The sequence below is a fragment of the Eptatretus burgeri genome, chromosome 3 (genome assembly GCF_056783735.1).
Source record: "Eptatretus burgeri isolate ZD-2024b chromosome 3, Ebu_testis_v1, whole genome shotgun sequence".
NCBI classification, from domain to species: domain Eukaryota; kingdom Metazoa; phylum Chordata; class Myxini; order Myxiniformes; family Myxinidae; genus Eptatretus; species Eptatretus burgeri.
Window position 1 is genome coordinate 22,623,078 of NC_140963.1, and position 16,723 is coordinate 22,639,800.

At 43.0% G+C, this 16,723-nt stretch overlaps 1 protein-coding gene and 1 long non-coding RNA gene across 3 annotated transcripts in view; one reads left to right on the forward strand and one right to left on the reverse strand.

The window, feature by feature from the left end:
* The window catches only part of LOC147029532 (parathyroid hormone/parathyroid hormone-related peptide receptor-like), a 223,473-nt gene that overhangs the window by 97,003 nt on the left and 109,747 nt on the right, over window positions 1-16,723 (forward strand). For both annotated transcript variants that reach the window (XM_085872654.1, XM_085872655.1), the window contains 2 exons: window positions 4,082-4,176; window positions 4,600-4,789. In XM_085872654.1, the coding sequence (XP_085728780.1) occupies window positions 4,082-4,176; window positions 4,600-4,789 (285 nt within the window). The remainder of the gene's footprint in view (window positions 1-4,081; window positions 4,177-4,599; window positions 4,790-16,723) is intronic.
* The window catches only part of LOC147029534 (uncharacterized), a 69,370-nt gene that overhangs the window by 39,146 nt on the left and 13,501 nt on the right, over window positions 1-16,723 (reverse strand). The gene's annotated exons all lie outside the window — the stretch shown is intronic.

A 16,723-nucleotide genomic window follows, 5' to 3' on the forward strand; every position in this document is an offset into this window, starting at 1 on the left:
TATTGGGATAAAAAATGACTTTTAAACACCATCTTTATCGAAAACACCATCAGCGCGCACACAGAAAACTTTTACGTGAGTCAACGACGCGTCTGCTTGAGCGCACTGCATCACGTGACGACCCGTAACGCGTCGAGTGAAATATTTTTTATACAATCTAAAAACGTCTCCAAAACATCCGATTTTTACCAGAATTTCGACAACCGAGTTTTAAGCATCCGAAGCGATCGCAAAAACTGAAGACAAAATTAAAATCGAAGTTAAAACGAACTCGTAACGTCGAGCGAAGCAAAAATACTCCATTTCTCCACGTGAATTTACGGAATTATGTTTGACCTCACTGTGACCTTGACCTTTGACCGATTTTGACCAAAATCTAATCAGCGCTAGCCATCACCATCCTGAATCACGTGTTGTAATTTGACATTGGTAGCTTCTTCCGTTCTCGAGTTATCGTGCCTACAAACAAACAAACAAACAAGCAGTCATAGACTGGTACTTACGAAATCGTCAACTTGACCTCTGACCTTGTCTAATAAAAGCATGAATCAGTCAGAAGCCCAAGGGGAGCTTGAATTCTGAATTCATTGTGGTCTACCATTTTACACTGTGGTTTGCAGATAATGAGTCCCAGACAAAAACTAGATTTCTTATAAAAATTCCATTTTTTTTTTTTTTAAAGTGATTCAGTACCAGCAGGATATGCCAGATAATAGGTGTATTACTTTTCAGAAGAATCTGACAAAATACATTATTTATTATATATATATCAGTTATTCATCGCTGTTCCAGAATTTCAACAACCGAGTTTTAAGCGTCCTAAGCAATCGCAAAAACCGAAGACAAAATTAAAATCGAAGTTAAAACGAACTCGTAACGTCGAGCGAAGCAAAAATACTCCATTTCTCCACTCAAAACCTTAACGTCACTCAACGACGCATCTGCTCGAGCGCACTGCATCATGGGACGACCCGTGACGCGTTGAGTGAAATATTTTTTTATACAGTCTTAAAACGTCTCCAAAACATCCGATTTTTACCAGAATTTCGACAACCGAGTTTTAAGTGTCCAAAGCGATCGCAAAAACCGAAGACAAAATTAAAATCGAAGTTAAAACGAACTCGTAACGTCGAGCGAAGCAAAAATACTCCATTTCTCCACGTGAATTTACGGAATTGTTTGACCTCACTGTGACCTTGACCTTTGACCGATTTTGACCAAAACCTAATCAGTACGAGCCATCACCCTCCTGAATCACGTGGTGTAATTTGACATTGGTAGCTTCTTCCGTTCTCTAGTTATCGTGCCTACAAACAAACAAACAAACAAACAAGCAGTCATCGACTGGTACTTACGAAATCGTCAACTTGACCTCTGACCTTGTCTAATAAAAGCTGTCTCTGGAGAAGGTAGCGACACAAACCTGAAGTTTCTACGATGATTCTGCACCAAACCATCAAAAATCGAATGTTTTGTATGTTTGACCTCACTGTGACCTTGACCTTTGACCGATTTTGACCAAAATCTAATCGGCACTAGCCATCACCCTCCTGAATCACGTGGTGGAATTTGACATTGGTTGCTTCTTCCGTTCTCGAGTTATCTGTACCAAACCATCAAAAATCGAATATTTGACCTCACTGTGGCCTTGACCTTTGATCGATTTTGACCAAAATTTAATCAGCACTAGCCATCACCCTCCTGAATCACGTGGTGTAATTTGACATTGGTAGCTTCTTCCGTTCTCGAGTTATCGTGCCTACAAACAAACAAACAAACAGAAACGGAAGGCATCAATATACTTACGAAATCTTTAGATTCTTTAGATTTCGTAAGTAACAAACAAACAGAAACGGGTGAAAACAGTAACCTCCATCCATCTTCGACGGCGGAGGTTAATAAAATAAATAAAAATGCAACAGAACGTCAGATTTATCGGACTACTCGAGACAATTGTGTCACAAGGTGTGTTCTGCACACAAGTTTTCATCGTATCCGGACAGCGAGGTTGCTTCGTTTTATGCGCGGAGAGACACGGCCGATGACATGGGCTGGCTTTGTTTGTGATTAATTTGCCGCGAAGAAACATGTCCGCTGCGCTATTCACGTCATGTCACTAAAATATTTCTGATATCGAGCAGTGTGCAAGTCGAATTTACATTATTGAATTACGAATAGGATTTTTTCTAACCAGTTGTTATTGCCAAGTCTTCCTTCGATGTCCTCCCGATCATCATGAACTCCGGGAATTTCATCGCCATTTTCCTCTGCTGGTCCTGCTTCAGGCTCGAACTGGTAAGGCCGTATTCCATTTCCAGCTGGCTGAACTTCACCTCCCACGACTACATTATCCGACAATTCTCCATGTGATTCAGACCAAAATCCTTCATTTCTCTCACACTCACTGTCATTACCAGACAAGTGAAAGTCCATGTCATCCATTATTCAAAACCAAATGTTCGATTTTTTTTTTAAAGTAGAAATGAATGAAGCGATTGAGTTGACCAATATAATGTGGAAACACACAGAAAGCCAATACAATTACGTAGACCACCAACCCGAGTAATTTACGTGCAGCCTTTGACATACTGTATGTGACGTCATGTGGGTTACGCCCCTTTCAGCAGAATTTTTAGGGGCGTTCCCGAAGACGTTTGTTTTTTTTAATTTTAAATTTTACAGAATGAGTATTGTGAAAAAAGATTGTCAGATCTGAAATCACGATGAAAAATTCCAATAGGACATATATAAATGAAATTTATGTACTTTGGCATGTCAGGGGACCTTTAAGGAGGTTACATGTCAGGAACTGCTGCAAAAAACATGTACAAATCAAAATCCATTAGTTGTAAAAGTATTCAGCCCCGAAGGTAAGTACTTGGTCAAAGCACCTTTTGCAACAGTGATTGTGATGAGTCTTTTTGGGTAGATCTCTACCAGCTTTGCACAGTGAGATGGTGAAATCTTTGCCCATTCCTCATGTCAAAATTGTTCTAGTTCTGCCAACTTTGAAGGGGATCGTCGATGGACTGCAATCTTCAATTCTCCCCATAAATATTCAATTGGGTTCAAGTCAGGACTTTGACTGGGCCACTCAAAAACGTTTATTTTCATCTTATTCAGCCACTCCATTGTGGCGTTGGCTTTGTGCTTCGGATCATTGTCCTGCTGAAATGCAAATCTCCAATCCAGTTTTAGATTCATGGCTGAATCGAGCAGGTTTCATCAAGGATTCTCCTGTACTTTGTACTTTCCATTGTCCTTTCGATCCCGACTAGCTTGCCAATCTCTGCTGATAAAAAGCAGCCCTATATTATAATGCTGCCACCACCATGCTTGACATTGGGATGGTGTTGACACAGTGATATGGTGTTAGGTTTGCACCAGACATAACACTTTGAATTTAGACCAAAAAGTTCAATGTTTGTCTCATCTGACCACAAAACGATTCTCCACATGCCTGCAGTATCATTAAGATGTGTTTTCACAAACTCCATACGAGGATTTTTTTTCACCATTGAGTGATGGGGCTAAAACAATATATAGCATGATATCTGAAAAAGTTATGGACGGATTCGGACGAAACTTGGTGGATGAGTTAATTTGGTGACAAGAACAAGCCAATTAAATTTTAGTTCAGGTTCGAATCCAGATCCGGCCCATTAGTAGGACACAAAGCATAAACTAATCAGCTTGGTGGAGGTATGCGCTCTACCAAGTGCCCTTCCAGTTTAAAAGATTTTTACTTTTAATTCATCTTGTTTTTTTTTTAAAAACGTGTTGTAATGAAATGTTTATAGATCTATACACAGTAATGCTCTTTAAAAAAAAATTGTCTTCCCACTATATTTCAAGGTTGGTGGTGGGGGTGGGGGGAGGGGGCCTCTACTATTCGAATGTCCTAGGAGATGTTAAACTTAAATCCAGCTCTGCATTGCAGGATAGGGATGTTTGAAGAAATCTGATCATGAATATCACCAGACGTCAGCCATGACTTGACGGAACTAGATAACTTGATAAGTGCTGATCATTGCTGTTAAATATGCCATACTTGTGCAACCCTCCCCTCATTACTTTTCAGGGAATGTACCGTAGATTATCAATCATCTACACTGTTGGCTACTCCACATCTATAATCTCTGACACCTTCGCTCTTTTTCTCCTGACATACTTTCGGTATGTTTGTTATTTTCTGCTTTATTCTGTCCAAAACAAACTTTTATAATTACTTCTAACATGCGTAGAGGAACTGACTAAAGAGTCAGATAAAACTGGGCTTACGATATTTACTCTATTTTGTTGTGTCACTTTGTATAATACATTTTTGGGACTCAGAGGGAGAATCGATACATGGTTGTGAGTTCAGAGGCACTATAATCCTTTTACCCCAGATGCTGTCCCCCTTTTTACCGAGATTGAGGCTCAACCACTCTGTATTGCAAGTTGGCTAAGTTTCGAAACAAAGTTATTCCAGGCTGCAAATTCTTCTGCCGTGAGAGACCCAGTATCGTAAGAGTTACAAGTTACAATCCTAGAAAAGATAACTACTCCGTTGATATGTTGCATCTCTTCTCCATTGTTTCTGTCTCTAACCCACAGGAGGCTGCATTGCACAAGGAATTATATCCACATGCATCTCTTTGTCTCATTCATCCTCCGTGGTGGCAGCATCTTGGTGCGGGATGCCATTCTGGAACCCGAGATCACAGGCGGGCTGAAACCTGACATTAAAAATGAAGGCACTTCAAAATTAGTGGCATTGCCAGAAAGCCCAAACTTCTTACAGTTGGTAAGAAAGTTAATCTTTATTAAAAAACTTGCTTCCAACATGAGCATGATTTTATGGCAAAACTTATCATATTCTTTCAAATATACTGTTATGTGGAAGGGGAGGAGGGATCCATAACTAGAATGTGGTAAGAATAGCATGGACCGTGTGACTGCGGAGCTCAGCTTACTCTTATATCAGGGAAATTGTCGGAGTAAGACGTCTTGTTAAACATGCACTGAGGAGGCAGTGAGTATTAACTCTAAGGCAGTATCGAGTAAGTTAGTTGTGTAAAGCATTCTGTTTGTAAGCGAGGCTGAGTTAGGACTTGTTCATAAAGGCACAACTGGAAATGACATTGTGCTTTCGGAGGAATCAGTAGGGACTGTTTGGCTGGCGCACTGCAGGCCATGGCAGTGAGATCGGCTGCGGAGCTTTGGAGAAGAGGGGGTGGGAGCGGAAGGGAGGGGGGGGGAATAACACTCTTTATTGGGACTGCCCCATGGGGCAGGATGGCCCAGAGAAAGGCACGCCTACAGAAGTGGATGGCCAATGAGCAGGACGCACCACCCAAGAAGGCGGGGCCAAAAGTTTATGACGGCCGTAACAATGTCTGAGCACAGTGGTTCTAGTTCTGTTTTTGGAGTTGGAGTGGTAGTTGAAGTTTTTGGAGTTGCAGTTTTGTGTTGGAATTTTGGAGTTAGTTGGAGTTGGGATTGGTCCTTGACAGAAGTGGCATCCCTCTCCTCATCGCCATGTCTGATCTCATCACCATACCTCTCCTCAACACCATCCTGCCCTGTGCTGTATCACCCTGTGCAACACCATTGTGCACGGAGCCAAAACCAACTTGTGCCTTTCCGCAAACCCTCGCTTGTTCCCTATTGTTGTGCGAGTCCCAGTATTTCTTTTTGGTGCCATAGTTGGGTTCGGCTTTTGGCTTCATTTCTTTTCATTGTACATAAATGCATGTGCCTCCCGACTCGTCCTTTGAGTGCCTGGTCTGTCCCGTTTATTTATTACTTGCAAATACAACCTGTAGCTTCGCTGACAGGGGGTATAAAGGAGGAGGGTTGAGACAGGGAGGGAAGGGAGAGAGAGGAAGAGAGGAGAGAGGGAGGGAGGGGAAGCTAGGAGGCAGGGGGGGTGTTGGGGAGAGCTATGCCTCACCAAATGTTGCTATACCGTGGGACAGACAGACACACAGAGAGAGAGAGAGAGAGAGAGAGAGAGAGAGAGAGAGAGAGAGAGAGAGAGAGAGAGAGAGAGAGAGAGAGAGAGAGAGAGAGAGAGAGAGAGAAAATAAAACAACAAGAACAGCTACCACAGCACCCGAAACAGGCATGGCATGTCCACATACCCGCGGAGAGTCCGTACAGATCCAAATCTACCGACATGTACCACGTCTGTGTATGCTGTATACGTACCTCCACCTTGTGGTAGCTGTTGACTGCACATCCCGATCAGGACACGAACTGTACTCTACAGCTCGGTAAGTGGTTTAAGCACTCAAACACTCAAACACTACAATGGAACACCTTGTTTGACAAATGATTACCTGGCTTAATGCTTTGCTTAAAGAAATACACTAGGTTATAAAAATCACTAATTTGTTAAAATTTTCAGATTTCACTCAAGATTTCGACACTTATTTTGTTCACCAGATCCGATTCTCAAATCCGACGTAACAATTTCGATTATGTACTTTAATTAGTCTGTGAGAGTAGATCGTGTTTCCAAATCGAGGCATGCTTAAATAGGCCGAACAAAATGGCGGCTGAAGACTCCAGCAATCACAGAGGGCTGACAAGGCTTACTTTGGTTTTTTTGTGATGAGCACCCCCCCCCCCCCTAAATTATCTTCAAAAGGGGAGTTTTAATCAACCAAACACCCAATTTTCACTCTTGCACTTCCTTGGAGTTTTCTTAGTATGCATGCAAAGTTTCAGGCTGATAGGTTTTATAGTTTCGGAGTTATGGAGGAGACACACTGACACACACACATTGCCTTTTATTAGTATCGATTAGCGTCGACTCTCTCTTCTCACATATACCTTTAACAAACAATTTAATTGTAAAGGAGCGTTTTCCCATTTTCCTGCCTTCCCGTGTGGACACCGTCAGTTTCAGCTACGTTGCGTAAATCTTAGGAAATTCTAATAACTTTAAAAGCCGTTTAACCACCGTCTTGGGATCCGCGGATGGTTTTAGAGTCTTAGACCATCAGGCTCAGAGCAGTCTGTGTTAACGGATCTCTCTGATGTTACAAAACCTTTGTCTCTTAGTTTGCTCAAGGATGTGACATCATATTTCTTTCAAAAACTTTCCTCACGATTTTTCATTAAATTTTTTTGGAAATCTTAACAGAATTTTGCAGACATCGGGACAGCAAGTGGGAGGGAGAAAGAAGGAAAAAGGCAGAAAGTAGAATGTAAGAAGTGGAGGAAAGGGACAACCGTGCACAGGTAACCAGTAAGACAGCAATGCCTTAATCCTTCGTATGAGTACAACTGGCACTCCTTACCTATTCAATCTGTCATCCGAGGCACACACTAGAAGAATTTTGCCGTGATTGTCTTCATTGTTGGCTACTTTACGTCTGTAATCTTTGACACCATTGCTCTTTTTCTGCTTTATTTTGCCCAAAACTACTTTTATAATTACTATTAACATATACTGGTTGACCCCGGTTTATGTCGGGAATGCGTTCCTGAAAAGTGTGATGAGTATTGAAACAATATAAGTTGTACTGTCCTCCCTACATGTAACTGTACATATTTAGACATCCAGCCAAACTCCATTCAAGAAAGAAATGGGAGTCAGGGAATAGCCTGCTAGCTCCAGTGTTTTATTTAAGTCACACAGGCATGAAGTCAATGAATAAGGAGTGAAACTGAAAAATATAGAAAACAAGCTGGTAGGCGGCCATGGGTCGCCGAGCATCCGACGACCTTTGAGCCCTGATCTGAGTTAATCTAGTACTAAGTACTTACGAAATTGCAATCGAATCAGTTAACCCGTGTGTGAGCAAGGGGGCTTTGAATGGTCATTTTTCCCGAACAATGCACTCATTGACCTTTGACCCCTGACTTAGCCGAGATAGGTCAATATGTCCTGAAGCAAAGTTGTCGTACACATTGAGTACTCTGTACCTATGAACTTTCATTCGTATCGGTTAACCCGTGTAGGAGCAAGGGGGCTTTGAATGGTCATTTTTCCCGAACAATGCACTCATTGACCTTTGACCCCTGACTTAGCCGAGATAGGTCAATATGTCCTGAAGCAAAGTTGTCGTACACATTGAGTACTATGTACCTATGAACTTTCATTCGTATCGGTTAACCCGTGTAGGAGCAAGGGGGCTTTGAATGGTCATTTTTCCCGAACAATGCACTCATTGACCTTTGACCCCTGACTTAGCCGAGATAGGTCAATATGTCCTGAAGCAAAGTTGCAGTACACATTGAGTACTATGTACCTATGAACTTTCATTCATATCAGTTAATCTGTGTAGGAGCAAGGGTGCCTTGAATGGTAATTTCACCCGAAAAAATGCACATATTGACCTTTGACCCCTGACCTAGCCGAGGTAGGTCAATATGTCCTGAAGCGAAGTTGTAGTACTCATTGAGTACTATGTATCTATGAACTTTCATTCGTATCGGTTAATCCATGTAGGAGCAAGGGTGCCTTGAATGGTAATTTCTCCTGAAAAAATGCACATATTGACCTTTGACCCCTGACCTACTCGAGATGGGTCATTATTCAAATGAGCAAAGTTGTAGTACTTATTATGCTCTATAAGCATGTAAAGATTCATTAAAATCGGTTCAACCGTCTTGGAGCTAGTGTACTTTGAATTTTCAGCGGGAATGCTCAATGGTCCTCGGACACCCAAGTTGAGAGGGTTACCATTTGGAAGCTATAAGATATTGAAAAAAATGGATGTCATATAGCGGATAGAGAATCACCTTAAGATTATGCATACCAAATCTCATCGAGTTCCATCTACTGATAACTACTCGGTATCCATTTGAATGAAAAGTACCGAAAATGCGGTTTGATATCGGAAATCCCCAAAGTTTGAGGGGGTGCTGTGGGTGAACAAAGATCTCAATCGAAAATCCGGCACGATCATTTGTGCACAATGTATTCCAGATGATTAGTGTGAATTTTCATGACTATCTGACCATAACCCTAGGAGGAGTAGCATTTGGCGTGAAGGCACCTCCAGCTCTCGCATATTATCAATTTTTGCCCTTTGACCCCTGACCTAAGCAATATCGGTCAATATGTCCTGAGGCAAAGTTGTAGTACTCATGGTGTGCTATGAACCTGCTAAGTTTCATTCAGATCGATGCACTCACCTGGTCGCTAGGGGGCCTTCAATTTTCAGGCATACCCCATGTGTAGGGGGTGCTGCGGGTAAACTATTCCATATATCACAAAAACCAGAATATATTTGGAAGAGCATCACCTGTAGATGATGCATGCCAAATTTCATAAGCCTACGTGGGATAATGGCTTTCGGAATTGATTTCGCGTGAACGGTACCGATTTTGAAGGTTTTTCGGCTGTTGCTAGGGAACCAAAGCGTCCCGAGCAACCATCACAATTTCCAAAGCACTATGTCATAAGATGTACCTACCACCCAAGTTTGGTCAAAATCGGCCCACGTTTACTACCAATTATGCTGATGACAAACAAACAAACATCCAAACAAACAGACAGAATTACTGACAATAAAGGTCACCTATTTCGGTGACCCAACAAGTACAGGTACATTTGAAGTACACCACCCCCATGCCAAATAAATAAATAACATATTCTCCAGTGCATGACATTGCCGGGGAACCTTTGGTGCCCGGCGCTGCCACTGTGCAGCACAAGGAGATGGAATTGAGAGGGAGCGGTGTACAATAATTGATTGCTCCCTCGGTATGCATTTCTGCTTGGAAGCCTCGTGGGTATGCATTTCTGTCTGCGCTGTTGCTGTTGATTCACCAATAATTGATGAAACCGGTCCAGCAGCTCAGGGGTTGTGTAGCATTGGGATTCCTATGCAGTACTATTTGTTAATGTCTTTACAGCTGTGGAGGAACTCTGGAAGTGTTTGAAACAGCAAAGGGCTATAACTTGCGTAGCCTTTCATGGTTGCTTTATGCAGCGTTCTTCAACTCGAAGAGCATGGGAGGAGTCAATATATATATATCCACATACTGTATGATAGATGAGCTTAGCTGAAAGCCATATTCCATACAGAAGTGCACAACAAAAGATAAAATGCATCTACAATGCTCCAATCACACAAAATGCTAATACAGCACTCGGTTGATGTAACGGAGAAAGCTATGATATAAAAAAACAATGCCAACTCACAACTTTATAAGACTGGATGGCAGGAAAGGCCAACCAAGCTGGTAATGTAAATACAGCATACATAATAACAACGTTTCAAGTACTACATATGCAAAAAATTTTTACAAACGTGGCTAAAAATATTGGCTCCCTTGCACTTTTTTCAAATAACTCACAAATTTCTCTAAAAATCAGTTGAAATTGACAAAAGTATTTGGTCTCCACAATTATTTATTTCACTGTTTGGCAGTTTGGCCCACTTTTCTTGTGCAAACTGCTCCAGTTCTACCAGATTTGTAGTGTGCCTTCTCCCAACTGCTGTTTTCAGATATCCCCACAGGTGTTCAATAGGATTTAGATCTGGACTCATTTCTGGCCACTTCAGAACAGTCCAGCGTTTTGTGTTGAACCATTCCTGGGTGCTTTTTGAAGTGTGTTTGGGGTCCTTGTCCTGCTGCAAGACCCATGACCTTTGATGGTGACCCAGCTTTCTGACACTGGGTTGAACATTGTGCTCCAAAATGCCTTGGTAATCTGATTTCATGATGCCATGCACACACATTCAAGGCACCCAGTGCCAGAGGCAGCACAGCAACCCGAAAACATCACTGAATCTCCTCCATGTTTGACTGTAGGGAAGGTGTTCTTTTCTTTGAAGGCTTCATTTTGTTTTCTGTAAACAGAGATGTGCTTTACCAAAAAGCTCTAATTTGGTCTCATCTGTCCACAGGACATTCTCCCAGAAGGATTTTGGTTTGTTCAGGTGTGTTTGGCAAAACTCCAGTCAGGCTTCTTTCTATCTCGCTCTCAGCATTGGAGTCTTCCTGAGTCTCCTATCATAGAACTCCCTTTCATTGAGTTGGTGACGGATGGTGTGAGTTGAAACTGTCATTCCTTGTGTCTGAAAATCAACTTGAATATTTTGGCAGTTGATTGAGGAGCTTTCTCCATCATTCGAACAATCCTTCGCTGCAATCTTTGATCAAGTTTCCTCTTGCGGCCACGTCCAGGGAGGTTGGCTGCAGTGCCATGGACCTTAAACTTCCTGATGACATAGCGTACGCTGGAGACAGGAGCATCAAGGTCTCTGGAGATGGACTTGTAGCCTTGAGATTGTCCATGCTTTGTGTCAATCTTATGTCTGACCTTCTCAGACAATTGTCTGGTTTTCTTTCTTCGCTCCATGCTCATTGCGGTACACACAGTGACACAAAACAGCAGAATGACTCCTTTTCTTTATTCAAACTGGTTGAATGAGTGATTTTTATATTGCAGACACCTGCAACTCACCGCAGGTGAGTTCAATTCAAAAGTAAAGAAAAATCCCCTGCTTGAAATCTAATTGTTTCTAACAACTTCTCAAAGCTGCCAATAATATTGTCTGGGTCACTTTTGGATTTCTGTGTGGAATAAGCAAATATTTGGTATTTTTTTTTCAGCTTTTTGGGGTTTGTTCCACTGCAAACCAAAGAAATACATTTGTGAATCCAAAAAGATTGTTTAATTTCAACAATTTTCTGGAAGAAATGGTGCATTATTTGAAACAGTGCATAGGTGCCAATATTTTTGGCCATGACAGCATCAATTTAACACGATGAACTGTTCAATGATACGTTCATACTCACAGGCAATTCTTTAATGGCAGACCAAAAAGGAACTAAAATTATCAAAAACAAAAAGGATCATATGTGCATTCTACGGAACTGAGAAATGTATTCAACTGGATACATCACTTCCTGTTTCCTGTTCTCAATTAACACAAAAGGCCAGCAGGGGGCTCTAATTACAAAGTGCATAAAATATATTGTTGCGGACCAGGGGTCGGGGGCAAAGACCAGGAGGGGTGAACTACCTTGGGTTCCCAACAGACTCTCCGGAATCGCAGGCCATCGCAAACGAATAACTTTATGACGTGGCGGGTCGCTAATCGACCACGAACGTCAATAACTCGACCAAGTTACTTCAGCTCCTCCGCCTAATAAATACCATTTACCTCATGGTCATGTGATCTAATTACTGGGGGACACACCCTCGGTACGCACTTGCTCATACCGGATCAGATGCAGCCGAGCGGAACTGCCAAGCACGTACCGGCTAGGAAACAGATCGTTGGGGGATAACGTCCCAGATAAACTCAGGTGCAAGCCATGCTGGACCAATGGAAGGAAACGTGAAAAAAAGCTGGGAACATTTCTATACAACACATATTTTCAATCAAGCGATGAAAAGTATGTGGTACATTGAATGGGGTTTATATTTATGTACAGCAGGGGATAGCAAGAAATTTGTAGGGTGCGGCAAAAGAAGCAATCTTACAAAAGCAGACACAGAGCAGCGTTATCCCGTTATGTCTTCTGCAATCTTAATTTATGCGAGGACAGGTGCCATTACACACACACACACACACACACACACACACACACACACACACACACACACACACACACACACACACACACACACACACACACACACCAGGACGATTCGATAGCCCAGAGAGAAAGAAAGCAGGTGAGGGTAAACGTCCACTCAATATCTCGTGCGGTCAGCAGACAAACGGAACCCAGAATGCTAAGGAAGAGATAGGTGAGAGGAATACTGGTTATGTCTAAGATGAGGGAGAGGGAGGTGTGGTGTAGTGCAATGTGGGGGTGTGGTGTACAGCCAGAGGAAAATGGGATTGCGTGTCAGTAACGTTCTTTTTTTGTGCATCCACAGAAGATGGGATAGAGGAGTGGATAGAGAGAGAGAGGAGAATAAATGCGTGAGGAGAAAGATCCTGAGCCTAACTGCGTAAAGGTCTGCATGCATAGCGTGTACCTCCGTGGGATGCTCTGTGCCTGAGCGTTCCCACCTCGTGATATGGCGGGTTATCTCCTGCTTAAGTATTTGCCGGGGCTCGTGGCAACATGAGCTCTGCACTGGTCCGTCTGGCTGCGTAGGGGTGGCAGGATGTCGACAGCATGGCAGGGAGTCTCGAAGGGCAGCAGTCAACCCGGATCAGGTTCTCGAAGAAGAAGAAAAAGCACGTTCTGGCAATCGTACACCAATAATGTTCTGAAGAAGAGAGAGACCCTAACGGCTCCGTGCTACCCCTTTTCGAAGCCCCGGGAAAAGGGTGGGGTGATGACTGGAAAGCGACGTGCTGTGGCCCAAATCCTGCTCCTCTATTGGGCCACAGCAGCCCCAGCCACTCCCTGCCAGGCTCCGGGACCGGAAACTGGCTCAGATGCCTATCAGCTTCGACACGGCTCGGAGCTCCTGACTTAACATGGGGCATGCTCCCCGAGTCAGCACCCCGGCCCTGAACGTGCACCGAGTGCAGTCCGAATGTCGAATAGCAGCGGATTTTCTCCGCCACCCATGAGCTCCTTCACGGGTAAAAATGCACACCTGGGACCCGAACCAAACTCCCAGATTTCCCTTTTCATGACCCCTCCTTATTGCCCTGGATGAGGGCAATATCAATTCTGGATTCTCACCCGGGACGTCCCCAGTGAGACTTAGCGGAGCTATTCGCGTCTGTTGCATGGTTGAGTATCTCTCGTCACCGAGGACAATTCAATGCCGCACGGTGCTCCTCAAAATAGAGTGGCAAATTCTAGTGATGCAGAGGTATGAGAGAGTGCGGGAATATTTTTCCCGTGTGCAGGAGGTGTTTGTGGTCAAAGTGGTGAGATTTGGTGAGTGAGGTGTGAAGTAAGGTGAGGTGCCGGTTGGTAATTGGCATGCAGATTTGAACGAAATAATGGCGCGCGATTCCCGTGTGCGGGTTGTGTAGTGTGCAGCTGAGATGTGGATGATCTGAGCCATGAGAAGCATCGTGGTGTGCTTATTGTCAATTGCCTATTGAATTGCGTGTGTGCTTGCATGCTTGTTAAGTACTATGGCTAAAAGGACAGGGTTGGAATAGCAATCAGATTATGAATCGGAGATAGTTGCAAGACCTAACTATGAGACCCACGCAATGCACTTTGTCCCGTTAACCCACTAGACATGAGGGGAAGACAAACTACAGTATATGAAGACTAATGAAATAACTACCTGGGGATCACTGTATGTTGGATGCCATTGCCTTAGAGGCATGCAGTTTTGCAGAACCGCAACAATATGTACAACAGTCATAATATAAATCAAAGCAATTTTTCTCATAATAATTAATGTAATAAGCAGGGGATGCCTTCCTCATCCTGCCACTTCACATGTTATATTTAGCTTTTTAGCCATGATATTGTCCTTTTTTTGAGTAATGACAGTTACAGTCAAGCACCGTGAAACCTCGACATTCGCGGATTCGACATACGTGGACCCCGCATATTCGCAGTTTATAGAGAGGAGAGGAGATTGGGACCATGCTCTGTGCAGAGCGTTGGTGCTGCTGAAGCAGTCTCCTTGGCCATTGGGCACAATCCTGGATGGGTCGCCACTCCGACACAGGATACCAGCAAGCTGGCACTCATTTTTCCGACCTCGGAAGGATGACAGTCCGAGTTAACCCCACCTGGTATTAATTCAACAGCTGAGCGGGATTTGAACTCAGGACCCTTGGATCCAAAACCCACCACCCTAACCATGAAGCCAACACCAGGCATAGAATAAAAGATATGGCTGTTAAAGCGACGTACTCTAAGTGCGAATTGAGGCGATGCAAATCAGGGTGTGGTATTAATAACGTGACAACGTATTTGTGAAATGACGTCAAAAGGTGAGACGTAAATCAGGTTATTAATGTAGTGTGTTATTAGAGGATCTAACGAAAGAGCAATATAAAACTATTTGTTCTATTTTATTGTTTCACTTTCTCCAATAAGTTTTTCGGAGCAGAGTGAGAATAGATAAAGTGCCAAGAGAAAGTCTGCAGCGCCTTTCAAAATTTTCACCTTTTGTTGCCTCGTAGCCTGGAATTAAATTGTATTAAATCAGACTTTTTCCACCTTTATTTACACACAGCAACCCACAACTTCCAAGTGAAAAACAAATTCTACAAATTTCTGAAAATTAATGAAAAATACAAAACTACAGTAGCATATCTTGGTTGGATAGGTGTCCACCCCCCCTCCCCCGATTAATACTTGGTGGAAGCACCTTTGACAGCAAATCTACCGACTTTACACACCTTGATTGGGCAACATTTGCCCATTCTTCTGTAAAAAAAAACTGTTCAAGCTCGGTCAAGTTGTGTGGGGAGCGTTGATGGACAGCAATCTTCAAGTCATGCCACAAAATTTCGATTGGATATAGGTCGGGGCTCTGACTGGGCCACTCAAGGACATTCATCTTTTTGTTCCTTAGCCACTCCAGGGTAACTTTGGCTGTGTGCTTTTGGTCGTTGTCATGCTGAAAGGTGAACTTCTGTCCCAATTTCAGATTTCTTGCAGAGGGCAGCAGATTTTTCTCTCAGATTGTTCTGTATTTTGCTCCATCCATTTTCCTTCGATCCTGACAAATGCTCCAGTCTCTGCTGATGAGAAACATCCACATGATATGATGCTGCCACCGCCATGCTTCACAGTAGGGATGGTGTTCTTTGGGTGTTGTGCTTTGTTGGGTTTGCACCAAACGTAACGTTTTGCATTTAGTCCAAAAAGTTCCATCTTGGTTTCTTCAGCCCACGAAACGTTTTGCCACGTGGCTTCAGAATATCCGGAGTGGTTTTTTGCATACCACAAACTGGGCTCAGGGTGGACTTTTTTGGGTAATGGCTTCCTTCTTGCCACCCTACCGTACATGTCAGACTTGTGGAGTGCTTACGATATTGTTGTCACATGCATACAGTGACCAGTCATTGTCATAAAGGCATGTAGCTCTTTTAAAGTTACCAGTGGCCTCTGTGATCAGTCTCCTCCTTGCTTGGTCATCCACTTTGGAGGGACGGCCTGATCTTGGCAGGGTCTTGGTGGTACCATACACCTTCCACTTCTTAATGATTGTCTTGACTGTGCTACAAGGGATATTCAATCCTTTGAAATATATTTATACCCATCCCCTGATCTGTGCCTTTCCATAACTTTATCCCGGACGTCTTTTGAAAACTCCATGGGCCTCGTGGTTGAGTCTTCACTGTGAAATGCATTACCCAGCAGAGGAAACCTACAGGAACAGTTGATTTTATTCTGAAATAATCAGAATCACTGCAATTTAACAGGTGAAGGCCAATTAACTTGGCGTGTGATGTTGAAGTCGATTGGTTACACCTGAGCTAATTTACAATTGCTATTATAAGGGGGGTGGGACACTTATCCAACCAAGATATTCTAGTTTTGTATTTTTTAATTATTTTTCTGAAACTTGTAGAATTTGTTTTTCCCTTTGATGTTGTGGGTTGCTGTGTGTAAATAAAGGTGGAAAAAGTCTGATTTAATGCAATTTAATTCCAGGCTACGAGGCAACAAAATGTGAAAATTTTGAAAAGGGGCTGTAGACTTTCTATTGGCACTGTGCGTCGTCGTAAGTTCAGAGGCACTTTAATCCTTTTATACCAGATGCTGGATCCCTTTTCACCAAGAGTGAGGCTCAACAACTCTCCATTTCACGTTGGCTAAGGTTCGAAACAAATTGGTCCAGGCCACAAATACTTCTTCTGTGAGAGACATAGTA